The sequence below is a fragment of the Daphnia carinata genome, chromosome 7 (assembly GCF_022539665.2).
Source record: "Daphnia carinata strain CSIRO-1 chromosome 7, CSIRO_AGI_Dcar_HiC_V3, whole genome shotgun sequence".
In the NCBI taxonomy this organism is placed as follows: Eukaryota; Metazoa; Arthropoda; class Branchiopoda; order Diplostraca; family Daphniidae; genus Daphnia; species Daphnia carinata.
Genome location: NC_081337.1, coordinates 5,263,228 through 5,290,103, shown reverse-complemented (window position 1 = coordinate 5,290,103; position 26,876 = coordinate 5,263,228). Strand labels below are relative to the sequence as shown.

The following is a 26,876-nucleotide window of genomic DNA, read 5'->3' as shown; positions in this document are numbered from 1 at the left end:
GCGATGAAAAAGAGATGGCGTAATAAATTAATGTCCGTTCGAAATGCGATGAGACAGTCGGAAAGAAAACGAACAAGAGGCACCAGTTGGCGCTAGCAGAAAGATAAATGAGCGACAGCCGCTGCTTGAAATAAAGAGCACTTTGTAACAGTCAGCTCTTTGTTGTTATACTCTTTCACCTACATTCGCTGCTCGGCATTTTGAATTGTGTGTGACAAACAACTCGATGACGTTGAAATTTTCAAAAAAAAAAAAAAAAAAAAAAAAAAAAAAGGCTGGCCGCCCAGTTCCAACAGTATATACATAAACAGGGAATAATAAATGATTTCCGAGTTCATCCCATCCATGGAAATGAATGAAGCAAAACAAATAAAAAAAAAAAAAAAAAAAGTAAATAAACAAGGACAGCCATCAGCGCAGATTTACATCTGCACGCATGCAAGTCGAGAATAACGTAGCAGACACGCAAATAAAGACATCCAGACATATCAAAAACTACATAGAGAAAATGTAGCTTTTGCTGCAAACGGCTGTCCGCCCCGCTACGAGCAAAAATTGTATACCTGATTGCACACACACACACACACACACACACACACACACAGAGAGAGCGAGCGACTCCACCCACCTAAGCATAGCTTCTACGAGACATACATGCGCTACTACATTGCCACGAAATCTAGCACGAAACACAGTGCCACTACGGATAGTCGCTCGTCTTTCGTATATAAGTTGGACGTGTACGCGCCGACAAGACCCCAGTCGTGCTATCGGTTTCCAACCGGTAAGTCACGCCACACCCTAAAAAAAACATTGCAAAGGGGTTCTTTATAAAAAAAAAAAAAAGACGTTCCCCTTTTTTGTGTGTGTGTGTGTGTGTCTGTGGTCTTGTTTGTGTATTCCCGCACGTGCGTTACACGACATTCCCCAAAAAGGATGAACGGGAATAGTTTTGAAGGCGTTCGTCACATCTTTTTGATGTGCCTGGTCCAAATTTAGAAGAAAAAAAAAAAAAAATATAAGGAAAATTCCTCGCCTCGGCTGATGGCTTGCGGCAGAGTTAAAGAGACGTACCGAAACGAATGAGCCACCGTCAAACAAAAAACATTTTTTTTTTCAAACTCGCACCGCATTTAAAAATAAAACTAAAAACAAAATAAAAAAAACACTGCTCGATTCGGGGTATCCAATGCGCCATTTTCAAGTTGACGTGCGTACGACACGGCAGAAAAACAGCAGTTGCTTATCTCACAGTGTTTGCATATTTACCGTCCCACCGCCATCACATTTCTCTTTCTTTGTTTTTCTTTAGCTTGCAAACCGGAAAAAAAAATAAAAAATAAAATAAGAAGAAGAAGAAGAACAAGAAAGAAAAAACCCCTGCCAGCCGGCCGGTAGGATCTAAACTTGGAAGCCGTTGAAACAAACAACAAAAATACACAACAACGACGAAGCAAGAAGAGGACGGACGAAATACTCGCATGTCTATTTCTCTCTGTGGCTGACGCTCGGTGCGCGCTCTTAGTCGGCCGCGTGACGAGACCCAGTTTAGCCCCGTGAAAAACAACAACGACACCGACGCGGATGTGAAATTCCGACTGGCCGCAAACACAATCTTGTTTTAATTGAGTCTCGAGTGTTGATTGTGCCGTGTTTGATGGACAGCGTGCGTCTATTGTATAACAAAAAGCTTCGAGCCTCAGCAAAGGTTTTTTTACAACGTGATTGTTGGATCATCGCCTACTTGACTCTATCTCGGCAGCTGGTCTACTATCAAAGAGAGGTAAGTGTCCCGAACGAGGATTTACTGGAGTGGCCCTGTGTCGGACGGCCATTTTCAAGTGATGACGGATGATGACATCGTATAGGTCAAATATCCAACGGGATCTTTACAAAAATGTATATTTGGAAATGGCTTCGAATTTGTCAGGAAAAAAAAAAGGCCTGCCCGTAAATACACACGGACCGCAATCGGACCGATCTGAAATTCCGATCCATCTGCATCTCAGTTGCGTTACCTCCGCCTATTTCAAGCTGAAAATAGACGGAAGCGAAAAGACCAATCTGCTCGTCTTTTCTCTCTGTGCCACGGCAAACTGGCAGTCCTCGTATTATCACGGGGCAATGGCACACAGATTTTCAGTTCGCTTTCAAGTTTGTAGAGAGTTCGCAGAAAAGGGAAAATTTAGTACCACCTTTGAATATCATAGCATTTAAGTTGTTTCACGAAAAGCGCCCTAGAAGCTGATTGCGCAAGAGGTGCACACCACGTTTGGCAAACATAAGACCCCGCAGTTTTGCATTATTCGTTTTTAAACTTTTGTTTCTTAAGCAAAGGATATCTGAGCAACAAACATTGGGATAGAGGCGAATTCAAAATATTCAAGTGCATATTTTAAGTAGCTCATCAAGTCCCTGAACAAGCCCCCCACTCGTCTCTGTAGAATTCTCTTCTTCTAGACAGCAGAAACGAGGCTCTGTGGCGATTAAAAGTCCTAGACCATTTAGCCCTGACAACCGAAAGCTATTCACGGGGATTTCACCATCGAAAACAATTCAAGAGAATGAGAAAGATGAGCAGCTTATCCTCCCCACGATATCTATGTCTCATCTCGCTTATCTCGCAATCGTCAACAATTCAAAAGGAACGCGGAACGACTGACTTTAAAAAGGTCGAATCGTCTAGGAAACAAACGTGGGTCGCTACAGATAATCAATTGAAACATGAATAACAAGCAAAATTCAAAAACGAGTAGGAAGAAAAGCGCCAGTAGGCGGCGCGTTTAGTATTCAATTGAAACAAGTTCATACATAGTAACTAGCTCCCATTTTCTATGTACTAAATAAGAGACACCTATTGGCTAATACATAAATATTTTCAAAATTCAAATTTAGGTTATAAAATTGAGGGAAAAGAAAAATGAGTTGGAATGCTGACGATGGAACAACAGGGACTAGAAGGAGCCGACCTGGAAGAAGCCATTCGGCGGCCGTAACCGATTGGCTGGGTCGAACCTCATCGGCCGGCTTGCCATCGTCGCGTCACACGGGCCACGGTGGCGGCAGTTACCCGACGCAGTCGAGCCAACAGCTGCAACAGGAACAAGCGCGTCTCGTCCTAACGTTAACAGGCTGGCGTCGGCGCGCCCTATTCGGCCTTTTGTTAACCCTCACCGTCATCGTCATCATCAACCTGTCGCTGACTTTATGGCTACTCCGTTCCATGCAGTTCTCTCTGGTAAATCACACCAACATTCTCTCTGATTCTTCCACTAAGATGCCAGCTGAGCCAAACCTTCACACAAAATCACGATCGTAACCTACCCTTCTCCCCCCCCCCCTTCTGCCTATAAATACCTTTAGTATGACCTTTCGTTCCCCTCCTACACTGTACACAGTATATAATGGAGCCAATCCGATGGCTAAAGTCTTTTAAACACCATTGGGAAATCAGGGCAGAATAACTCGGGTTTTTTTTTTTGTACCTCCCTTTCCAGAGCTATGATATCCTTAATTTACGATAGGCATACATATCCTAACCTCTTCCTTTCTCCCCACGTAGAAAAAAAAACCTATCCAATCTGTAGACTAACTTATTCCTTTGCTCTAAATAAGTCCAAAGCAAGAGAATAAAAAAAAAAAAAAAAGAGAAATGATGAAACGTCGTAGATAAATCATCAGTGCACTACGAGATGAATATCTTTTTCCAGTTAGTGGGCTTATGCGAGAGTTTCATGCTGGACGGATTGCGCACGTATACAAAGACATATTCAATATGTTATCGAATTCGCATGCCTCCTCGATGACCTTTCATCAGAAAATCGGTTGAAATGGAAAAAAAAAAAAAAAAAAAAACTTTATTCTCTGACTGGTTAATATCCATTAAGGATGTCATCCTCTCAGTCCGACTTTTAATACATGCGCAATTCAAACGTCACAAGCCAGATGAAAGAGTCTTGACGCACGCCCATTCTCGTTGCACGTAAGCTACCAAACATAATACCTGAGCAAATTCAATTCTAGAAGCATTTAAAAATATCCTATATCAGCAATGTTTTTTGCGAAGGGGGTGCGACAATGCCCATTGAAGCAATGCGTTGCTTCTAGATGGTGGCACTTTTAAAAAGAAAGAAAGGGAATGCCAATGAATCGACATGGCCAAGTGAGTTTTCATTCATTACACGTTGATTCCATCTCTCAGTGGTGAGCACTTTGATGGTGTACTCCATTGGCTTATTGATTCGTTTTGTGTGTGTGTGTGTGTGTGTGTGTGTGTGTGTGTGTGTGTGCGGGGCGCTAGTTCGGTAAGCGAAACACGGACCACTGGCATGATATGCTGATGAATTCAATCAGCTGCGCTCGGTCAGATTTTTCGTTCATAGATCACGAAACTAAATCAATCGCCCGTGACTCTTACCGCAGTGCTACGTGCAAATCGAACCACCGGGCAACATTTTTTCTGTCGCCCAGCAACTAAGAGATCAACATACAAGTAAAAAAAAAAAAAAAAAGAATAGCGAATAAAAGGAAAGAACAAAGTGAGTTGAAAACAATAGTTAACATCATGCTATGTAGCCGAGTGTCACGTGAAAAATGAAATAGAATTGAAGGCTTGGTTAAACATGAATTCAACTTTCGTCCAGCCACGGACGAATGTCGATACCCCAAAATGCGAGCCCGAGAACAACGTTGGTAAATGCCTAACAATTTTATAGGGTATCCAGCTATGCCTGTGTACGCGAAAATCCCTTTGATCGTCTTACATAATGTATCGTCTCTTGCCCGTCCCGTTTCTCCTCCACAAATTGCCATGTCCGGCATCAACTATCGACCGTTTGCCAACAATTGCGAGCCCTCTTTTGTTCGCTGCACCTTCCAATCTTCAGATCAAGTTTTTATTTGGTGTCACCGGGAAGTTCCATCACGATTTTGTTAGTCCCGTCGTCGTCCAGAGCGACGACCGTCTCCCCTACACCCACACCTCGTTTTCTTATAATAACGACCTCTGACGTCTTCGATCTTTTCGGGTGCTATAATAATAATGACAACAAAGAAAAATGCTTATTTACGTCCGCCTAACAGCTCCTTGCCATCGGCTAAAGAATTGTCCCATTCTCAATTATTTGTCACGAACTTACACACACAAAAAAAAATTGAAGTAGATTGGAAAGTGTCAAACGATAACGAGACGTGAGATGGGTTTCAATTGTTTAGCTAATTTCAGTGCGTGTCATAAAAACATTTTCGATAAACTAATTGATTTTCCTACATCTCTTTTTTCGCTTGAAAAAAAAAACAAACAAAACACATCACCTGCTGCTCGTGACGCAAAACTTGTGATTGGATGGACAACGTGAACAACAGGACGGTATTGGCAACATGAAAATCACGCCCAGCGGGATCCAGCTGAACGGCGAAGCCATGGTGCTCGACTCTTTAATGACGTCACAAATCAGTTCGAAACGAGGCCAGCCGCTCGTTTTCGACTCGAGCCAGAACATCACGTTGACCGCCCGCGATGCTCAAGGACGGGCGGCCAACAAAATCTTTCTCGGTATTAAAAAAAATAATAATTTCCCCATTTTTTCTTTTTTCGGCTTCATTTTGATACATTAAATCATATGTACAATAACAATAATACGCCGTGAATCAGACCAGCCACCCATGCAAAGCCCGGATTATTGTGGCGGACCATTTGCATTCTGTTGGCAGTGATGCGGGCTCGAGTGATGCTTCCATAAAAGGAGCTTATCACATGGATCAAATTGTGCCCGATTGCCGAATGTGATGAGCTTTTATAAGTAGGGCCGATCTATTAAGGGCCTAGCAAGACTTTCGACCGTTAATCTTGATTGAAAGGGGGAAATCAGACAAGAGAGAGCAACGGCTGTGTAATTGTTACAGTTTCACGAATCAGGGGCACTTAATGCTGTTGTCGTCAAGACGGCCGATTCCATAGAGAGCAAATCATTTCGATTGTGTACGCGCATTTCATATGATTAGACCCGAGCTCGTCTTCATTCAAATTACGATCAAGTATCAAAGTCATCAACTTGGGCTCTCTCTCACGTTTCCCAAAAATTACGACAACACGCACACGCACAAAAAAAAACAGCAGAAAGATGGCGTTCATTTTTTCACGACCGGAATAAATTTTCAAAAAGTGGGGCCCAAAAGAATCGGATAACCCAAGGGCGCAGCACCTGATCCCCCCCCCCCCCCCCTCCGCATCCCCACTTTGCAGTTTGGCTGCCAACGAGAAAACTTGTCAACTTAATGTACAGACGAACCATCAAAACTTGTTATTTGTTGTGCTCTTATTTTTTTTTAACCCCCCCCCCCCTACTCTTCTTCTCCCGACGGCTGATGTGTTTCTTGCCCGGGTATAGATGGCACTCTGAATATGATTATAAGATCGGGTGACACCAAACGGACGTAAATATCCCGCACGAAGAAGGGGGGAAAAGAGGAAAACGAGCTGAATTTTTATTGACTATCGGAATACGAGAGTCGTTTACTTTACACGAACGGAATAAGAATCGAGAAGTTGTTTTTTTTTTTTTTTTTTTTTTTTTTTTTTTCATTTTATATTTTAAAAATTAGTTGGGCAAAAAGTTTGTTAAACTGTATAGCGTGTTCCGAGTCATTAATGTGTTAAGCTCCGTGTCACAAAACATCTAATAATCAATAGTCGTTTTGATGTTTTTGGCTCGGATGACATCAAAACAGCCATCCCATTATTTTGAACACACAACATGATACCAGCATTTTCATCTAATGGTGAGCTAGAAACTAGTTCACCATAAACTTAGAAAAACGGTGCAGCTTTTCCTGGGATCCCAAAACACGGATCTTTAAAGAAAATAATAATAACTGTTTGGGCCATCGATTATTCTTTTATCGCATTTTGTTTGGACGGAAATGTCTTTCGTAGTTTAATCCCACCACCCTAACGAAATGGATTAACCTCTCTTCGTGATTTATACGTGCGTGCGTGAACATCCAGGTGAAGACAGGCTGGAGGTGGTGGCCAGAGATTTCCGCGTGACCAACTCGAAGCAAGAGCTGCTCTTCGCGGCCAACCGCAAGGAAGTTGTCGTCGGCGCCGACATCTTGCGAGTGTCAGGTAAAGCACATCTAAAAAATGATAGGTCTGGCACGGCCCGATAGCGATAAATGCAACTATTCCAACCCTTACTGCCATCTAGCGAGTAGTCACGCTAGCTGTTTAACAACTGTCCAAAAAAATTGTCTATGATGTAGTTTTAAAAAAGATGGTGATACGCACCATCTTTTTAAAAACTAATTGTAACAAAGTTTTACTTTTCCACTTTTTAAATTATCTAATCGGCATCGTTTGTTAGGCGTGGGCGGTGCCGTGTTTGAAGGATCGATTCAAACGCCATTGGTTCGAGCAGAATCAGGAAACGATCTCAGGTATGTTAAAAAAAAAACATCCACAAATATCAAATTCGCTAATCAAAATGAAATCCGTTTGAACTAAACTAACTTCAAAGGTTGGAATCTGCTACTCGAACGCTGCAAATGCAAGCGCCGCAAGGGGTGGCGCTAGAATCGCAGGCGGGTGACATCACGGCAACAAGTTACGAAGATTTAAGACTTTGGTCGACCGGCGGCTCGGTATGTATCAAATGTATAGTAGACTTGACGCATGATGTATTAGCGTTCAACTTTCAATGCAGATCAGAATAGATTCTTCGAGCGTCGTGTTGCCAAATATTCGCACGGCGCTAGTGACGTCAAAACGTTCATCATTTGGTTCGAATAACCAGCAACAGACGGGCAGATCATCTGCCCAGATATATCAGGTACGCGGGGAAAATTTAATTTCTCGTCAAATGACAAAAAGTTAATTCTTAAAAAAAAAAAAAAAAAAAAAAAAAAATGATGGAATTTTGAATTCGGTATTAAGGTGTGCGTGTGCAGCAACGGCAGATTGTTCCTGTCGCCGCCGCATGGGTTGTGCGTAGCCGATGGCACTATCTGCGCATAAACATAATTTCAAAAAACAAATAAATAAACTTTGAAAAGCCTACGCTTTCACGGCGTTACGCAGCAAATGGAAATGAAGACAAAATTGAGGCCAACGCTCCGCAAAAGAAGAATGCAATAAAATGTGGGACATAACACCAAAGGAAACGTGTACATACAACAACGCCGCATTGCTATTTGAATGTGTACTGCCGCCAGTGCCGAATCGTTTAGGCAACGCGCCAATTTTGAAAAAAAAAAAAGGCAAATAATATGTCGACGTTCACGACACAAAAAAGAAAAAATGTCAATAGTGTTGCTACAAAAATTCAAGATGATTCATGACAATTAATGTGCGTGATAGTGAGGATGTACGTGAAACAACGCCGATCTACATGGTGTGTGTGCGTGCATATTCAAAGTGCCGACTTGTTTCTGTAAACGACCCCACCCTGACGTTTACCGCCCGCTAGATCAAAGTTCTCTTTAGACATATAAAAACACTAACCACTACAACAAGAAATCCTTCCGTGGCAAACCATCGGGTACTGCAAAGGTGGTCAAGCGACAAGCCAACTTCCCCTTCCCAATCTTTTATGTTTCCTTTTTTTTTTTTTTTTTTTTTTTGCAATTTTGTTGCCATTGTCCAGCGATTTGACTGCTCATGTAGCTGTACACGTTGCAACAACAGCTGGAGAATGGCTACAAAAGAACGCGAAAACGGCCAAACGGGATGTGCGTGTCTCACAAATCGTCAAGCGCTGTGTTTTTCAATGGAGGTCAATAAACTTCTAGTAGGACGTAAAAGGGAATATTGAAAGTTAAAGTGGAATAAAAACGAGAAGCATCTGATTGAAAGAATGTTAATGCTAATGATGAAATACAAGTGTCTATTGATTTAAAACACGAGGATTGTTTTGAAAGTCAAACGTTTTCACGCTGAGTAAAAAGCATTATCTCAAATACACACGCAACGACGTATTCTTTTTTTTATTACATTATCCGAAATCTAGAAATTTTCCAAATTCACGAAGAACTTCTAGATGTACACTGCTAATTAAAAAAGAACCATTGGCTAATTGAAGGTTAAAATCTGTTGCACTTTGAGCAGGATGAGTATCGGCCAAGTCATCCCACACACTTTGATCAAAATGCTATTTTCATCGCTCGTGTGCGGAATGAATTGTGCCTGTACGTTGAACTTAACAGCGCAGAAACACACCCACGCTTACGGAAGCTAAAGGCCCAATATGCAATATCAACGTTTTCGAGACAACATGCGACCAATAATCATTCTAATCGTCCCCCTACATTCGAAAACTTTTGGTGGCAACGGAAGCTATATAACGCAACTATTAAAATAAAATTGAGGTAACAATATAAGCTGTGTTACGTTTGGCAATCAAATGCCTTCAGCTGTTACACAGCGTAGGCTGCGTAGGCTAATATGCAAGAACCTAGTCAACGGTAAAAATGCCGACACAAGTGCCGAAAGGAGCCCATACAATTCAAACGAAATCAATCAAAAGATCAAGACGGGGACGACTACCAAAGTTCAACAACAAATAGTTTAAAGATACCGGCTGACAAATGTCAAGTATCCATCAGGTGCAACAACGTTAAATGGGCAAATACATAGTTTGAAATTACAGGTCGTGCCCATAGAAGTCGATTCTGATTGCGACGCAGCCACAAAAAAAAGGACAGATCAACAAGGAAATTGAGATGAAAAGATAAGGAAAAGATGTTAGCAACGAGACATGATAACCATATGCACCAAACCTAATAAATGCTTCAATTTCGACACCATTTCAATTCATTTCCTTATTTCAACAGTTGGCGTGGGCGAAAAACTTAAACTACCACGTACGAAGGCATATGTTATGAACCCATAAGCTTGTTCCCCCGCTTCAAAACCTCCTTCATTGATTTCATTAACAGCCAAGAGAGCAGATTAGTGTGACAGAGCCGCACGAATATAAACACACAAAAACGTGTTGCGTCGAAGGATTCTTATTCGACTCGCACACTGATCTTGAAATTGTCGTTAAAAATGTTCGATCCGTCCGTTTTAGAGTTCATAAAACGACAAAAAGGTGGGCAACTGGCTTAAATGAAATATCAAAGGCATTAATTAAGTTGCCCGATAGCGTCCCCGACCACAAATCCCCATTACGTCAGCATAAAGGAAACTCGAAAGTTTCCTCAACCGCCAGAGCAAATCGAACTTGAACGACGCTATCGAGTTCCTGATTTTTATGTAAGACAAAAGCCAAAAGGAGGATTAACTGAGTAACTAAAACCCGTTCGTTCAAAAGGTGTGCAATCGACAAAGTTGATCGGGTACCCGCAATAACACGTACGAACGCAATTGACCGAACGAAACTCGAACTAAACTCCGAAAGAAAAACGTGCCCTTTCATTCACAAGTTAAGAATCGATAGAAAGTTGGATCAAATCTCACAATTAGCGCAAACAAAAACTAGAATGTCAATTCACTTTGTATGCAACACAACCCGTTAACGTTCAATTAACACCGTCAAAAGATATTCGCCGGCAAAAATTCAAAATATCAAAGATTTAAATAGTCTATTCGATGACATCCCATTGTCTACAATTTTTATGTTGTTCATTTTCCAACTCGTTTCCAAAAAAACATAATCTACTTATAAATATTGAATTACGGATGGTAGACGACAAAGAGGACGTTCATTTACAGACACGAAAGTCCAAACAATCAATTATTAAAACATCTCAGACTTTACGCTAATGAGAATGCACGTCCCGTTCGATTATGGCTAAGGCCACTCGTGATTTTGTCACCAAACACAAAGAATCGGGATGAAGCGTCGCAACTGCGCTGATCAAGGAGGAGGTAGACCCGACTCCCGGTACTATAAAAGAAAGAGCAGCTTGCTCCACCGTCACTTATTCCTTCATCCTTGCCCCTGGCCCACTATCGTTTCCATTTCTCAAAAATTAATCCCTTGCTCTAAGTTTAAGGAAAAGGAGACTCGGCTCATCTATTACAAGCAAAATTTGTTCTTAACAGACGCAAGTGAACAAGTTGACAGCTCAAGACACTATTTAAAACAAAGGTAAGTCTTTCTTCTTAACAAAACTGAGGTAGCAATACAATTCAAGATAAAGAAACATCACTAAGCACAAATATGATAAAGAAATCGAAAGTGGCCTAAGCGAATGTTTTTTCCCCCCAGCGTTTGTCTCTCTTGATCTTCAGTTGCATGTACAAATTCGATATCTATAGTTAATTGAGTGTCTCTTTTACGTCCCACTTCTGCTGCAATACAGAATGATCGTCGCATCGACGTCAACTAGAACAGCAGCAATTGCCTACCTTTTGCTCTTGGCCTTCTCATTGGCCAATACCGCCATCATCAACAGGTAAATCAATCAGATCGTCTCAACCCAATAGTTTTGCCCGACCCTTCAACAGTACACAAGCCCAATATTCAATAAACAAAAGAAATCTACCGAACCCTTTCAGAAACAATACCGATAGTACGTGAGTAACACTATGCAAATCGCTGACGTCATCCAACGTGCCGAGAGCCACAAAAAAAAAAAGAACCAATGTCGAATCGCGAAAACAAAAGAAAAACAAGCAAAATTTAGAGACTTACCCAATTTGGTGTGCTGTAGTTGAAGACGCCACGTTGGAACGGTAGTTATCACAACTGGATGTTGAGTTCGAACCGAATCACATTTTGGAAAAAAGGTTTCGAATGACGAGACACTAGCAAGTCTTTTGCAACCAGCTTTTCCCTTTTCTGTAGTTTCAAAGAAAAAGCAAAACATTTGAGACTCAAAGTTGTGCCCAGCTTATCACTGAAACCTACCTCCGATTACGGTGAGAAATCGACACGGGCACGACCATCACTAAAGTCTCGAGGTCCAGTTTCCACGGTGTGTCATCTCTGAAAGTACTTTGGCAAATGGCGTCAAGTCTTATACTTTTCATTCCCACTATAATGCGTCGAGCCTTTTTCCCTCGCTTTTGTCTTTGTTTCAAGGTTGCACGTGTAAGAGGAGGGGGGAGCAATTTTATCAGTAAACAACGTCGTCTTTCTTCTCACTAATCGTTCGGCGTTCTCGACGCCATTTGCGAATTTTCTATTTAAAAAATTGAGTGTAAGACCTAAACATTTAGACTCTATTTTCGCAGCAAGCACTTTGTAAATCAGCAACTCGCATTAGAATAGCAAAGCGTGTAAAACGAAATGGTCACGAATCGTGAAACACGACTCCCAAGAGTGAAATTTTGATGGCACAACACCGTCGACGAACGCAATGGCGTCGACAAGGGTCGGGGGTTCGTTTTTCCCTCGTAAACAATGCGTGTGAGTGACTTACATGTTTGATAGCGTCTCAACCCCTGAAGAAGAAACTTTTGTTTGACCACGTCCACTTAAGAATCGAGGTCAATCACGTTTCTCACGACACACTTGGGTCAGAACAATGTGCAATACTCAAACGAGTTTTGATTCAAATTCAGCTGGTCCCCCCTTCAAGGGGGACGCCATTATACGTACATTCTCGGCGTGACGAATGTAAGGCAAATATGAACGATGACGATGGATGAGTAGGTAAAAGAGAAAGACACAAGTGGAGCACTCGTTTTTCAAATCAAGAGAGGCACATTTTGAATTTTTATGTGAAATCGAATAATATCCCAATTTTGATATGATGGTACGACAACTAGATGGCCTTCCTAGTGTATCATCTGCTAGATCGACCAATTTAATTTTGATTTCCAATAGGTCAGGTGATGATCAGAGCAACGAGAACAACGTCGTCGACATTGACGACGCCATTGCCGAAATGTCGGACATTATTGATGAAGGCAATGATCCTAAAGTTGTGGCGTTGTACGATGTTCTAAAGGAAATTCTCGTTGCACCAGCTGAGCCGAATCAATCAACGGCCCCAATCAGGTATAACGTCATTCATTTCTACGTATAAAAAATGTATACCAATGAACGTAAAATGCAGGAAGAGGACGTGCTACTTCAATGCGGGAATGTCTCACAGCTGCGATTACAACGAGGTGCTCAGAACGGTGGACGACGTCAACCACTGGAGCAGCGACGACACTCCGGGCAGGCGCCGGAAGCGTCAACATAGCTCTACACGCCGTGGAAGGGCGCCAACAACACGTTCGTTGGATGGACGTTCAACATTTTGAGGAGAAATCCTTCATCCCCCACGCCGAGAAGAACTCATCCCGACCTTGACACAAAGCTTAAATTCCTTCTTTTATTTTGTATACTTCCTTTTTCGTCGTTTCCCATCTTCCACGAAATCCGGATATCCATCAGGTGAGATCTTTTGCACTTTGTTTATTTTAACATTTTGTAGACGTCCGTTTGGCTGTGCTCTCTGCCATCGTGACGGATGATAATGAAGTGAAGGCAGTTGGAACAACGGGTACTTGCCAAGATAGAAAACAGTTAGATTTATTCAGTGAAATCTACTTTACCATACGTAGTCGAATGCAATTGAGAGCCCACACACGTCACGAATGTTATTTTAAAAAAGAAAAACAAGCTTCGAGCAACTCACACGCCTGGAATTCTCAATTGGTTCTGTTCACAAGAACGATACCAGAGACGAGTGTCTCTTTGCTGTATGTAGATTTCGTTCTCTCATACGAATGTAGCAAACAAGTGTGAACAGATGAAAATAACTCGTTTTCGATTTTAGTTTATGATTGTTTTTGAACTCAGTGGTCAACGTTTTCCTTGTCAAAACGAGAAATGTTTGCCACAGAGTTTACCCATTTTTGGTGTTGAATTCTTGCGGAGGAGCTAAAATTCTTGCAATGGCTGCATAATTGACTCGTTCGTAATTGCCCAACGGGTATAGTGGCACTACCACCTTATTCGTATAACTTTGAGGGGGGGAGGGGGGGGGGGTTTTAACGACCAGCCGCACCTCAAGTGTCGTCTGTCCACACCTGCCGTAAAATTTCACGTTCCACCTGCATTGTGAACTTTTCGTGGTTCGATCAACACATTACATGTACTTTTTTCTTTTATTTTTTTTTCTTATGGAAAAAGGTATTCCAACACAACCAAAAAGCTAGCATCCCCAAACTCAGAAGCATTCCGGCCAAATCAATGTCAAGCTGATTTTGATGTTTCTTTTGAAAAGCTTGAGATCACGATGATATCCCTCATTTTTCAATTGCATGGAAAAATTGTTTTGCTTACTATTTTTTTCTTTTTTGGGCACAGTCATTATTCAAAAATGATTTAGCCCTTCGTACACGCAGTACATCACAATAATAAACAGAAAAAGAAAAGGAGAAATCCATGACAACGCCCCGATATGGAATGCTACTATCGTCCCTTTCGTCATGGTCTTTCCGATCGAAACGTCCCTAACACACGGAAATAATTCATACGTTGTTGTTGTCTATTGTTCCAGTACGTAATAGAATTTTTAGTGTTTTTGATTTTTTGCCTTTCGGTTTGCGATTGTGAACAAATCCCGTTACAAAGCGTTCCTATCGTGTTGTTGTTGTAGACTCCAAAGATAAATACATCGATGATAAAGACGCTGTTTGCTGGCCAACATTGCCGTATACGTTGGATGCACACGTCAATACTTGAGTCATGCTAACGACTTGGGCATGAACGCAGGAATCACGGAACATATCTATTGAATTATTCATAGGCAAAGAGATGCAACAATGCGGAGGAACAAAATATTTCCTTTCGTAAAATGTTGAGCCTCTTTGATCAATTAGTTAACTAGCAAAGTGAGTAACGATTGAGGGACACTCCAATAAGACAAATCGAGAAAAATTTTAGGTTACAAGAAAAGAGGTGGACATGACTCATGATGATGAATCGAAGCATAACCGAAATGAAAGAACAAAGATAGAAAAATCAAGAAGGAGGCAACCCGACTTCTGCTAGCGGCTGCAAACAGAGACCGGATGTGTGTTGCCCAACAACAACCAGACACCCACCCACCCCCAAACTCACCTGAGCATGTATTTGGTACCTTACCGAGGCGCATCACGATTAATAATAGCCTTTACCTGGTACCACCTTCATCCGTACGCAGGAAAGGCTTCCTTCTTCGTCTTACCTCATTCTTATGCATTTTTCTATTTTCTCCTGTGACCGTTGCTTTGTGTGTCTCGAGTGGGTGGGTTAAAAAAAGGGAGGATGTTTGGTGGGCTCTGGCAGGTTGCCGGGACGATGGGGACTTTTGTTCCGTCTCTTCAACTTTCTACGCTCAGTGAGCTGAGCGCTGCGATCATTCACACAAGTCCCGAGTCAGTGTCCTCCTTTCTTGGGTTTTTTTTTTTATTTTCCCATTCTTTGTACTAACTCGAATTTGATTTTGCTACGGCCGTGAGTGTCTTTCGGATTTATTATTAGGTACATCGATCGCTATTGGGAATCAATTTTGCCAACGTTGTTAAAGGTCAGTTCATTCATAATGAATCATGTTTTGTTTCTTGTCTCTCTTTTAATAGTTAACTTTGTTTCTACCGTTTAATCGATAGACATTGGGTGTGTTTCAGGGCGTGCAATTTTTGATTGATCATTCGGCCTTTTTAAGGTTTTTTGTTTACACCCACACCGTAGCTATTCCGCACGCGTTTAATCGGGTAAACAAACACGCCTTCCCACGGATGTGCGCGTATCAAAGAGAAGCGGATGAAACGCTTTGTAATAAAACTGCGGAACCAGCAAGAAAGGGTACGAAAGTTGATTGAACGAGTCCAGGGAAAGCAAATACATCATTAACGAGCTATTTAGTGTGGCCTTTTTTAAATACCACATTTTGCAGGATGGCTGGATTCGTTTGGTACCATGAGTCTCGCTTGTTCTATTAGCGTTCACGTGTGATGGGCCTTATTTGAACGTCCCGAAACCGCAATGTGTGGGAACGAGTGAAGTTTCAAATTTTTAAAACATCCTGGTCGAAATAGAAAATGACATCCGTGTTTCAAAAAATCTGCAAAAAGAAACGACTATGAATTTAAGAAACCTGACGTTGTACGCGGGATTAAGGTTGGCCGGGCACGGTAAGGTGTCTTTGATATAGGATTACAAACCGGTAGCCAATGGTAACGGAGACGTCACGAAGAAGATAAATTTAGAAATTTTTTTTTTTAAAGGATGTACGTACGCGGTGGATCAGAGCTCTTTTTCATTCCGTCACGCGTTCAACGTCGCATACTATGAACAACAGTTTATTATCTTTCGCTTAGATATTATAGTTGGCCAGCGTCGGGATGGATATTTATAGCGAACGGCAATGTTGTTCATCTGGTGACTCACGGCAAGAGACGAGTCGGAAATGATTCGTCTAATAACAATTTGTTATCATCGCCATTCCAACAATAGGCGCCAAAGAATTTCCGTGAGCCAACAATACGAGCCAAAGAAATAAATTGATTCGATTAAAAATAGAAACGTCAACAACTTGCAATCTATTGTGTCATCACGCCGTTTTTAATCAATTCAATTTTCTCTTTTGCAATTGAACCAACTTTCTTCTTCTCAGGCAACCATAGATGGACGCGTGAGTATGTCCGTTCGTTTTGCCTACATTTTCTCACGACGGGGTGGCTGTTGCGTTTCATTGCGCCATTCCTCTGCCTATTTTCTCCTTGTGTTTTTAGTTTATGCAGCCGTACGAAAGAACAGGTTGAAGTGCCGAAAACAAAGGGCCATCAACTCTTCTTTCCAATTTTGCTTACAAAACTGACAGCCGCGCGTGCGGTACTCGCTGTCAAAGCCGCTTCATTAAAAAAAGATTTTTTTACCATCCGAAATGATGCGGACATTTTTATTTTGAATGAATAACAACCGAAGTATATGTTCGTGAAAATGGTTAAAGTATATAGAACCGCCTCTCTTATTTCGAGTGCTTTCCCCCCTCTCATCGGTAGAAAATCAAAAGTGCTCATACATCACGTTGTCAAGTGGGCTCACCACCTGGATTTTTTCGAAGGTGCACGTCCATCGGGGGATTTATTGTTGAAACTTTTCGAGCGTCGATCGGCTCGCCTTGTCGGCAGAACTTTGGGAAAACATGGCAATGAAAAGACATTGAAGGATCGTTATATTCGGGACCCGGAACAAGGGAGAAATATATACCTAATGAAAAGGTATGGAGGTTTCTCACCCTATATTGCTTGATTACCATCTAAAACTGGACACAGCTACTGTACACGCGGCTGCGTGTTTAAAAAAAAAAAAAAAAAAAGGTTTTTACACAACCCAATATGTTTGGCATGTCTGGCAGGAGGACACGAGCAGCTTTTATTTTAAATTTAAACTTGCCTGGCCCCACCTATACGAACGATGCGCGCGCGCGGCCATCGGCCAGCGTTTTGTTTTGGCATCGTCACAAACAGAGCATCCGCGCAAAGACAAACTCCCGCATACGTTTCATATCCAACAGTCTTAAATTGGTTGTCGGCTTGATTTCGTGCGGCTCTTCAAACTGTTTTTCTTTCTTGTTTTTGTATTCAGATTAAAGGAATTGTTTTAAAAAATTCAAACGGACGCCGACATGTTAGGACGACCCTCATCAAACTGGTTTCTCCTGCCCGTGACGACGGTGGTCTTGGCCGGTCTCTTTTGCCTCTCAACCCTTCAAACAGGTAATAAGGAAGAATAGATTTACATAGATACGTTATTATTCCGACAGTTGGACAACTTGAAAAGCCGAGGGAGAGATAACAGTTTCTTTATATATATACGCAATGCTGATGAGGGTTTCTGTATACTGCGCCCCCGTTTTGCCTTGCTGGAGAGAAGCCAATCCAGTGAGACGGATCAATGCAATCCATCACGAGGCCTTTTTTTTGTTGTTGTTAAATCCTGGTAGGGGTGCAAGGCATTCCTTGCTTATCCATTTCAGACACCCTCTTCAATTTTTCAGTTCTTACTTTGTAGTTTTTCGACGAGTTTAAAGAGACACGTTAGAAAAGACAAAGGTGGGAAAACAACAACCACTTTGACAAACACTTGGACCCAATGTCTTTTGTCTAAACTGTGATAACGTGGATGAGGGGGATTAAAAAGCGATTACATCTATCACTTTAGTAGAGGCTTTCTTAAAGATTTATTTTTTTGGGGATGTTCTATAGAGAAAATGGGTGACAAGAAAACAACAAGAAGAAACATTAAAGGGTGTCTAAACGAAACGTTGTCTGAGAACAAAGGCCTACACTTTTGGAACTTGGCCAACGATTTTATTATCCTATTTCCAAGTCAAAACGAAATGCAAAAACACATAGCGATGATTTCATCGACTGTAAAAACAAAAATAACAAGAAAAATGTACTTTTCTTTTAAATGGCGTCATCTACGGTAGCACATCGTCGCGAACGGAATGTTTAGTTTTTTTAAAAATACAAGATTATTGCCCGTCAGCGACGAAAGAAAGGCCTTTGTTCTTAAACACAAACTTTGTTTAAAGTGTAGTGGCGAGCTGTAAGCGTAAATAAAAAGGCCCAATGTGTAAATTGTTGTTTATGGTTTCCTTATAGTGGAGGGCGTTCAGTGTTACGTCTGCAGCTGGTCACCAGCTGATTCAAGTAAGTTTCACCCTTTTTTTCGATTATTATTAAAGTGAAATGAAAAACATTGGCCCCATTACAGATCGCGTTGACGTCTGCACCCGCAAGAACTTTAGTGAGTCAGTGCGGACGCACAGCTGCGAGACGGGCTGCGAAACGGTGACCGTCTTCGATAAAAACGGTAAAGTTCCCCTTTGATAACTTGAGGCTATATTACATAATCAATTAACGTGGATGACAGGTCGATTGGATTTCTTCTACCGCAATTGCGCTGCCAACACGTCCAGCATAACGGGCACTTGCTTCAACGAGACATCAAAGGCCATCACAAAGGTACGTATATCAAACGAACCCAAGCTAAATGATAGTCTAATTCTATTCTTCTTTTCATTTAGGAAATTTGCAATTGCGATTCAAATTATTGCAATGAGAGCTCGGGACTGGAACAACATGTTGGCATTGTCCTATCTGGCATATTGGCTTTATTGATGATGCATTTTTAAGAAAAAATACGAAGGGCCTTTTTCTTGTTGCCTCCACGCCTTGTTATTGTTTGCTTTTGTTTCTTCACGTAACCGGTTGACTCGTTTGCCATTACTTTGGACAAAAAGCGCAACTAGATTTTCAATTTGTACATCTTTTAACGCAGATTATGCCCTTGTTGTTTCCTGTTTCAGGTCCGTGAGAATAGACCAAGAAAACGCCTTTGGCAGTCTATTCAAAAGACACCCAAGCCCAGACACATCCTCTTCTTTTTTGATTGTTTTGAAACTCTTCTTTGGGAAAGCTGGGCGTTTTCACGTAGTTATTACCCACCCTGTTGTAATTATTTTATTACCAGCCCAGTCGTAGATTTTTTTTAAAACCATTAGCAAACATTTGTTTAATTGCAATTCGTTTTTCTCTTATCGAATGAGCCTGTACGTGGTAACAAGCTAGCACAACCAAAGGGTGTCACGTGGTTAAGACGAGCGCACCTTTCGCAGTTATACTAAATCGATATTTACATTTGTTTGACACATTTTTTTTTTATTAGCCATCGTCAAGTAAATAAACATAGTACAATTGCAAATAGGTGCGCTTCGATTATTTATCCTTGTTGGCTAGACCACGTGTTTTCACATTTTGAAAAAAAAAAAAAAAAAATTTATAATTCATTTGTTTTTCATAATTGGACGATTTTTGCCATTTCATGACCTTCTTCTGCATATTACAATTAACAGTTTTTAGTCTTCTAGTGTTTTGCCATTGTTCCCAACTTTTTTGTTCGTCTTCGGAAGTTGTAAAAAACCTTGATGTACCGTTTAAAGAGTGAGAAACACAAAATGAAACAATGATCAACGCCAGGTCGTTTACTTTTTTTATCGTGCAATTAATGTGCACCTTCTCATTGGATACGTCAGAGAAGTTTGAATCTAAATAATAATCTGAGGATAATCATTTTAAATGTCGAGTCTCGTGTTTCTCATTCGAGTGCGAATTTGTGGATGCGGTTCGGTCCGATTTGAACGATGTACATGGCTTCACCGTCCCGAGACACGGCGACATCGTGCGGGCTGCCAAAACCCTAATAAAATACAAACGTACAAAAAATTGTGTCAAATTTACGACAAGCTCCGTAGACAGAAATGGGAAGGGGAAAAAACGTACACTGGCGGGCGTCCAGCGGGATACGGTGCTCAGTGTGTCCAAATCCAATGTCTTGCCATCAGACATGCCCAGGAAAATGGATTGGAAAACGGCGTAAAGTTGCTGGCCTGTAAAAGAAACATACGTCAGCATGTCTCTACACGCATATGCCGCACAAACGACGGGAACGGGATTGCAGTAAATGCGTCTGAGTATTTAGCAGGGAGCCCGCGGGATTATTTCGGTACCTTTGGCAGCAACGGCAAAGACTCGGCCAACGTCTTTGCCTGTGTAGCCAGCCGGGCCGTAGGGTGACCCGAATTTGGCTTGTCCTTCTTTCAATCCGGCGTGAATGCAGACGATACGGGAATTCTCTCGATCAGCTATGCAAAGCGCGTCCTTCTCCTCCATTAACGTCAGGCTGTGCACGATGTTGAACGGCCCCGTGAACGCGTCCAACAGGCGGCCATCAGCATCGAATTTGAGGATTCGTTTATTGCAATAACCGTCGGATACGAAGAAGATGCCTGACGATGACACAACCACATCTGTCGGTTTGCAAAAATGTTTATCATCCGATCCCGAAACGAAAGCTTCACCCAGTGTCAAACTTGGCACTTGGCTCCCCTTCGGAAACTGTAATAAAGAAAATCGAATTTACATAAACCTTTGAAAGAAGGAATTATAATATTTTTAGTTTTTTGTACCTTAAAGACTTGATGCAATGCGACGTCAGTGACCCAAGTATTGCCATTGGCATCCACTTCCAATCCGTGAGGCATGTAAAATAGGTTAGAACCCCAATGATCTATCAGCGATCCTGTTGCAGCATCCAGGGTGACGATCGTGTCATTCTTGATGGGTCCATCGGCAATTCGATTGTATAATCCGCTGCGATCGAATGAGCTGTCAGAACAACAAAAGAAGCCGTCATCAAATATGGCGGCCGTAGCTCAACCACAACTCACGAAAACTAACCACAACAATTAAATTGAAATCAAAATTGAAAACAACGTTACATGTTTTGGGGTAATCACCCCCTGCAGGTAAAGCTGTTTACAATATATCGAATATGACCTTGGATTTTGCCCTTGGCTATGGATAAAAATCACATTTTGGAGAAAACTTAAGTTTTTCTTACCCTCCATCCCATTTGATGTTGCCTCGATGAAGAATGACAGGGTTTGACTTGTCGTCAACGGCCACGCCGGTAATTTGGCCGACATCTAATTCAATCGAGGGCCAATTCAAAACCTCAGCTGGTTTCGTGGCTGCAGGCACATCGACCGAAGCACTCTAATGTTTTCAACCATACAATCGAAATCGACAATGTGTTATTAACTAATCAACAACAACAAAAACAATAGTCGATATTAAGTGTACCAAAGGTTTTACCCTGCCAGTCAAACTGGATGGCAAATTGTTTCGAATTCGTTCCAACCAAGATGGCAGTATGTTCAACAGTTGTCTTTGTTCGATTTCAGCTTGCTCAGTTTTCAAGTTTCTGGCCGAGTATCCGTCGAGCAAACACAACATACCAATCAGACCCACTGCGACTACATTGGCGTACTTCCCCATGATGACTGGACTAGAAAACAAATGCAAAATTCCCGTTATTTCCCTTCGACGAAAGGGTATACAAAACACCTGAGGTGATGGCTGTAACTCTTGGAGGACGTCTGCCCAACAATTAAAATGGAAAAAGCTCTAGAGGCAAGAAAGGCCTTCAGTGTGTATTCGCCCACTAACCGAAAGACCAATCAGGTGTTTGCCCTACTACGCCGTACGTCAGTCTTGGGATCATCGGCGCAGGACCTGCGTTTTCCATCACGATCAATACATTTTCCCGTCCAGCTCTGAAGCAACCGACGGTCTAGGGGAACGACAACGCATTTTTAGTCTGCCCAACGTGACTTCCGGCGTGTTGTCCCACTGTAAGTCATTCAATAGCACCTGTTCGTGAATCCATGTGCTGACGTTGGTGTGACGTCAGCTTTTCCTTTTCGTTTTTTTGGATGAAATCGTCGAATATTTTCATTAGAATGCGTCACTCACGGTAGGAGTGGGGTATTTACTCACAATTACATCATGTAACTGTTGAGCATGCCATCTGACATTTTAAAATGAAAATGGCCACACTTGCCTTGCTGGAATTATAAAATTTTTGAAACGAAAATTTTTTAATATTAGTTTACTGCAATACGGTTTCAAAAAGATTGCATTCAATAACATAAATATGAAATGAATTTAGCGGGTGTGACAGTCATATAGGGGGAGGGGTATAAAAATAGCGTCAGGAAGAGCTGTGGACGAATATAGACGGAGCGGCATCGCTGCGTTACGACGCCATTTTTTCCCTATATGCCCTAATATCCCATACCCCGCTTGTGTTTTAACTTTAAAGGGTGTGCCGGCTTCAAACACCAGGTTTTTTGAATTGTTCGTTTCTTTCTAATACAGTTTGCACCTGACAATCATACATTTGAATCGATAAAGACTTACTTAAACTGTAAGATGTCTGCAAAAAGCAAAAAAACACCGGCATCTAGCTCACAAGCATCAAGCTCAGCTTCCCAATCAAGGAGCTCACCACTCAGCCCAACACGTTTGACTCGTCTTCAAGAAAAAGTCGAACTACAGAATTTGAACGATCGCCTCGCCAATTACATTGATCGTGTTCGTCATCTGGAAAGTGAAAACAACCGCCTTAATATTCAGATCCAGACCACACAAGAAACTGTAACTAGAGAGGTGACGTCTGTAAAGGGTTCATATGAAAAGGAACTGTCTGATACTCGTCAACTCTTGGATGAAACAGCCAAAGAAAAGGCCCGTCTTCAACTTGATGCTGGACGAGCTAGAGCTGAGCTGGGAGAATTAACCCCAAAGTAAGTTAACATTTTCATTACTTGTGCATAAATAAGGAGAGGCTTATGCATATTAATTATGTGCAGCAAGGGCGTAAAAACCTGTCTTATCTGGTGGCTTACACGAAACCAAGATACAGGTAATGCTTTTTGATAAAAAAGTAGTGGGATGCCAATCATTTCTGTGGTTCATACGGTGTGCCATATCTTGGTTGTTTTGTTTTGACTGCTAAGGTCTGCTGGTTTGTAAACATTATTTGAGAAAAAAAAAAACAGTGGGCAGGTTTTCCTAGTAGGGTGTTTGTACAGAAAGCCAACCCTTTTTTTATTTAGGTCTTTGGAAAGTTAAAACTTTTGAAAGAGCCCACTGAAATAGGAAGCCCTGGGGCTACGGGACAATGAGGTGTTCTGCCAGACACCGTGCGTGATGGTAGAGGTTCCGTGTTTGAGAGTAACAAGGGTATTTTAGCGTTTTTTTTGGTGCATCTTCCTTCCTCCTTGGGCAACGTAATTGCAGGTTGTAGCGTGTAAGTAAAAGTTGGAGAGTTTCAAGTTTTCTCTTCTTTTGTACACGATTTTTGGCTCTGCTGGGGATGTCATTATTTACCTAACGCGAAGAAAAGAAGCAGTGCTGCCTAAGTCGTTTACATAGAATACGGTCAGTGACCCTGCGGCAATGACTGTGTTTAGAAGAAACGTTTGTGGATAGCGTCATTCGTGTGAAGGATTTAAATAGGTCGGGAGGGACGTGCTTATTCCTCTTCGAAGAGGGTAAAACTCACCATGAGAGCATTTTTTTCCCACTGGGGTCATGTTTCGCTTTGCTCACTTAAAGAAAACGCGTTCTTCTTTATTTTGTTGCTTCCAGACTAGTGAATGAACTTTGCTTTGTATTCTAACCGATTGCCTGTTTTTTATTTGTTTGGTTGTTGTTTAGGTACAATAAAACCAAAAATGATTTGCTCCAAGCCGAGAAAAAGGTCCAGCAGCTTGAAAGTCGAAATAATGAGCTTAGCACGTCTCTCTATCAGCTGAAGAACGATTTAGCCAGAGCGATCGAAGAGAAAAAGGTAACACAGAAAGTCAAGATCTAAAGTTTCACTATTTTTGAGTATATTTTTTTTTCATGAACAGGAAATCGCTGCGGAGAGGGACAAACTAGCGAAACAAGTGCCTGAATTACAGCAACAGCTGGAAACAGAATTGCTGGCCCGCACTGATTTAGAAAACCGAAACATGACTCTTAAAGAAGAGCTGTCATTCAAGCAACAGGTAGAGTCACTTGATCTGTATTGGTTTCGTTTCAAACAACCTGATTATTATTGTGTTTTGAATAGATGTACGAGCGAGAAATGACGGAAGTTCGATCCAACAAGCAAGTTGAAATCAGTGAGATTGACGGGCGCCTTCAAGAACATTACCAGGCCCGTTTGCAGACTACCTTGCAGGAGCTTCGCGATCAGTATGAATCGCAGATTCAACAAAGCAGAGACGAAGTCGAAGCCTTGTATCAAAATAAGGTTCGTTTCAATCGCTACTGGCCTTCTTTTATATCATGACAGTGACGTGTTTTACTCTTTTCAAGGTCCAAGATTTGGAAGATCAGATGAAAAAGCAACGAAGCGCCGCTAGTTCGCATTACGAAGAGGTTATTCAAACTCGGGCTCGTTTGAATGACTGCAATTTGAAATTGTCTGAATTGGAATCGGCCAACGCTCATCTGAAGGTACACAACTTCGTAAATGTTGTATTTAGCTCATTAATCACAGTTTGTCCTTCCCATGTGCATTCTAATGATAGAATCGTGTTGGGGAATTGGAACGGAACATGGAAACTGAACGTGCTGCACACGCCAAAGCCATCAATGAAGCATCTGTTGTCTATTCTGCCATGGGTCAAGGAGAAATCAACCGTCTTCGCGAACAAATGGCTGTTCAGTTGCAAGAATACCAGGATTTGATGGACATTCGCACTGCCCTTGATATGGAAATTTCTGCTTACCGTAAACTGCTAGAAGGCGAAGAAACACGGTACATTTCATCAAATGCTTTTGTCTTGCTAATGAGTTGGTGAATAAATTAGTTGTGTTATTCCAAAACAGATTGAACTTGACGCCAACGGTGGCTGCTACCACCTCGCAGAGCACGCGTGCTGGCACCCCTTCTCGCCGCACCCCAACACGAGCCCTCAAGCGTAAGCGGACCATGCTCGAAGAATCGTCTTCGTACTCGTTGGCCGACTATGTCACCTCAGCGAGCGCAAAGGGAGACGTCGAAGTCTCTGAAGTCGACTCCGAAGGGAAATTCATTCGTTTGCAAAACAAGGGCGACAAGGTTTGAAAATTCCCATCGTGAAATCATTTTTTTAAGACAGGCGTTTCATTTAAATTGCCACTTTCACAGGAGGTATCTTTGAGCGGATGGCAGCTAGTGCACAAGGCCCACGAAACCGAGACCATCTACAAATTTCATCGTTCATTGAAAATGGCTCCCGGAGGCTCAGTGACGGTCTGGTCAGCGGGTAAGCTATCATTAGCTAGCATTTGGCGTGGCATGGAACGTGCGAATTATCGAAGGTGTTGACTTACATACGGTTCATTTGTGATTGGCTTAGGCAGTGGAACAGCCCACGAGCCGCCGTCAACTCTTGTGATGAAGGAGCAACGTTGGTTTGTGGCCAGCGAAATGGTAACGCAGCTCCTCAACAACAACGGAGAGGTAAGAAATTGTTCATGTTCTCCACTCGTTTTTTTTTTTTTTTACTTCATCATTCATTGAGAAACATTATGTGTGTTGTTCTCTTCATCGCCGTAGGAAATGGCGCAGCGGGAGAGCAAACGAGCGCAGACCAGTACCTCCATTCTCCGTCAAAGGGAGGAGTATCGCGGCTTGGGTGGTCCAGAAGAGCTTCACCATCAGCAGGTAAGAAAAGAAATAAAAGATATTTTTTATTTTTGTTTTATGTTTGTGAGTTGCTGCTGGTCGAACCCCCCTGTTTTGGGGGGTTCGGCGTGACGTTGAAATCTTATCTAACTCATCGTTTGTCTTTTTTTTTGTTTTTTGCTGCTTTGTTTCGACGAAAAACAGGGCGACCCCGACGGCAAGGATCGTTGCATCGTCATGTAATCACCTCATGAGTACTTCATCAAGGTGAGAGAAACCACAACACGTGGAATCGGGTTCCAGTCATCAATGCTGATCGTTTTTTTTTTTTTCTCTTTCTCAGATGTGTTCATCGAAGCGTTTTTTTTTTTTCAAGTGTCTTATGATTGGTCCGATAATTTCGAAAAAAAAGATGAAAAATAGCAAAACAAAATTGCGTGCCTGAGAGAGAAAAAGAGATGAATGTGTGCGTTCAAATGTTTCTGACGCAAGCCGCTGCCATTTATGAAAATTCGTTCTACTAGAGGAAAACAAAAACAAATTTGTCCGGTTCATTTCGAGGTGTATTCGCGCACCGAGGAAAACATTTTTCACGTGAATTGCATACGAGATTTTTGCCCGTTTAAATGCAGAAGAACGGCCCAATGAATAGCAAGTAACAAAAAAACAAACCATCCCAAATTTTTACATTATCATCATTTTTTTTTTTTTGCAGTCCATTAAAAAAAAAGTTCGAAATTTCTTTTGATGCCCACCCTCCCTTCACTCATTTCTTAAAATATTATTTTTTGTTCTTTTTTTTGTGAGCTCCCGCCCTTTATCTTCATTAATGCGTTGAATACACCAACGAAATTCTTTTTTAAAAGGGGAATGATGAAAGCATTTTTGTTTCGTTTGGCCCCCGCTCTTAAGTCTTTGATACGTAACCAA

The 26,876-nt window shown here is 41.8% G+C and overlaps 5 protein-coding genes across 7 annotated transcripts; 4 read left to right on the top strand and 1 right to left on the bottom strand.

Moving 5' to 3' along the window:
- Positions 1 to 785: 785 nt before the first annotated feature.
- Positions 786 to 8,896, top strand: LOC130699327 (zeta-sarcoglycan-like). Its single transcript, XM_057521666.2, has 8 exons — positions 786 to 1,783; positions 2,896 to 3,238; positions 5,365 to 5,554; positions 7,007 to 7,126; positions 7,365 to 7,437; positions 7,518 to 7,641; positions 7,704 to 7,829; positions 7,934 to 8,896. The coding sequence occupies exons 2-8, from the start codon at positions 2,921 to 2,923 to the stop codon at positions 8,012 to 8,014; spliced, it is 1,032 nt and encodes a 343-aa protein (XP_057377649.1). The 5' UTR covers positions 786 to 1,783; positions 2,896 to 2,920; the 3' UTR covers positions 8,015 to 8,896.
- Positions 8,897 to 10,974: 2,078 nt separating this feature from the next.
- Positions 10,975 to 13,433, top strand: LOC130699321 (uncharacterized). The gene is made up of 4 exons (XM_057521660.2): positions 10,975 to 11,090; positions 11,305 to 11,397; positions 12,774 to 12,947; positions 13,006 to 13,433. Exons 2-4 carry the CDS (start codon positions 11,306 to 11,308, stop codon positions 13,196 to 13,198), a joined length of 459 nt encoding a protein of 152 aa, XP_057377643.1. The 5' UTR covers positions 10,975 to 11,090; position 11,305; the 3' UTR covers positions 13,199 to 13,433.
- A 1,860-nt stretch (positions 13,434 to 15,293) lies between these two features.
- Positions 15,294 to 19,805, top strand: LOC130699322 (uncharacterized). Its single transcript, XM_057521661.2, has 6 exons — positions 15,294 to 15,453; positions 17,517 to 17,647; positions 18,539 to 18,586; positions 18,651 to 18,749; positions 18,810 to 18,901; positions 18,964 to 19,805. The coding sequence occupies exons 2-6, from the start codon at positions 17,557 to 17,559 to the stop codon at positions 19,069 to 19,071; spliced, it is 438 nt and encodes a 145-aa protein (XP_057377644.1). The 5' UTR covers positions 15,294 to 15,453; positions 17,517 to 17,556; the 3' UTR covers positions 19,072 to 19,805.
- Positions 19,806 to 19,902: 97 nt separating this feature from the next.
- LOC130699317 (peptidyl-alpha-hydroxyglycine alpha-amidating lyase 2-like) lies at positions 19,903 to 22,063 on the bottom strand. Of its 3 annotated transcripts, none has more exons than XM_059496051.1 (7): positions 21,947 to 22,063; positions 21,581 to 21,876; positions 21,339 to 21,493; positions 20,905 to 21,103; positions 20,446 to 20,833; positions 20,219 to 20,325; positions 19,903 to 20,135 (listed from the first exon to the last, which is right to left on the bottom strand). In XM_059496051.1, the coding sequence occupies exons 1-7, from the start codon at positions 22,023 to 22,025 to the stop codon at positions 20,034 to 20,036; spliced, it is 1,326 nt and encodes a 441-aa protein (XP_059352034.1). In that variant the 5' UTR covers positions 22,026 to 22,063; the 3' UTR covers positions 19,903 to 20,033. The 3 variants fall into 3 exon arrangements, with proteins under 3 accessions (XP_059352034.1, XP_059352035.1, XP_057377637.1); XM_059496052.1 differs by having other exon boundaries at positions 21,593 to 21,876; positions 21,947 to 22,057; XM_057521654.2 differs by lacking the exon at positions 21,947 to 22,063 and having other exon boundaries at positions 21,581 to 21,785; positions 21,845 to 21,863.
- A 485-nt stretch (positions 22,064 to 22,548) lies between these two features.
- On the top strand, positions 22,549 to 26,817 carry LOC130699315 (lamin Dm0-like). Its single transcript, XM_057521652.2, has 12 exons — positions 22,549 to 23,085; positions 24,002 to 24,134; positions 24,199 to 24,336; positions 24,402 to 24,584; positions 24,650 to 24,790; positions 24,865 to 25,094; positions 25,166 to 25,397; positions 25,467 to 25,584; positions 25,678 to 25,781; positions 25,878 to 25,985; positions 26,151 to 26,213; positions 26,290 to 26,817. The coding sequence occupies exons 1-11, from the start codon at positions 22,712 to 22,714 to the stop codon at positions 26,187 to 26,189; spliced, it is 1,800 nt and encodes a 599-aa protein (XP_057377635.1). The 5' UTR covers positions 22,549 to 22,711; the 3' UTR covers positions 26,190 to 26,213; positions 26,290 to 26,817.
- The last annotated feature ends 59 nt before the right edge of the window (positions 26,818 to 26,876 follow it).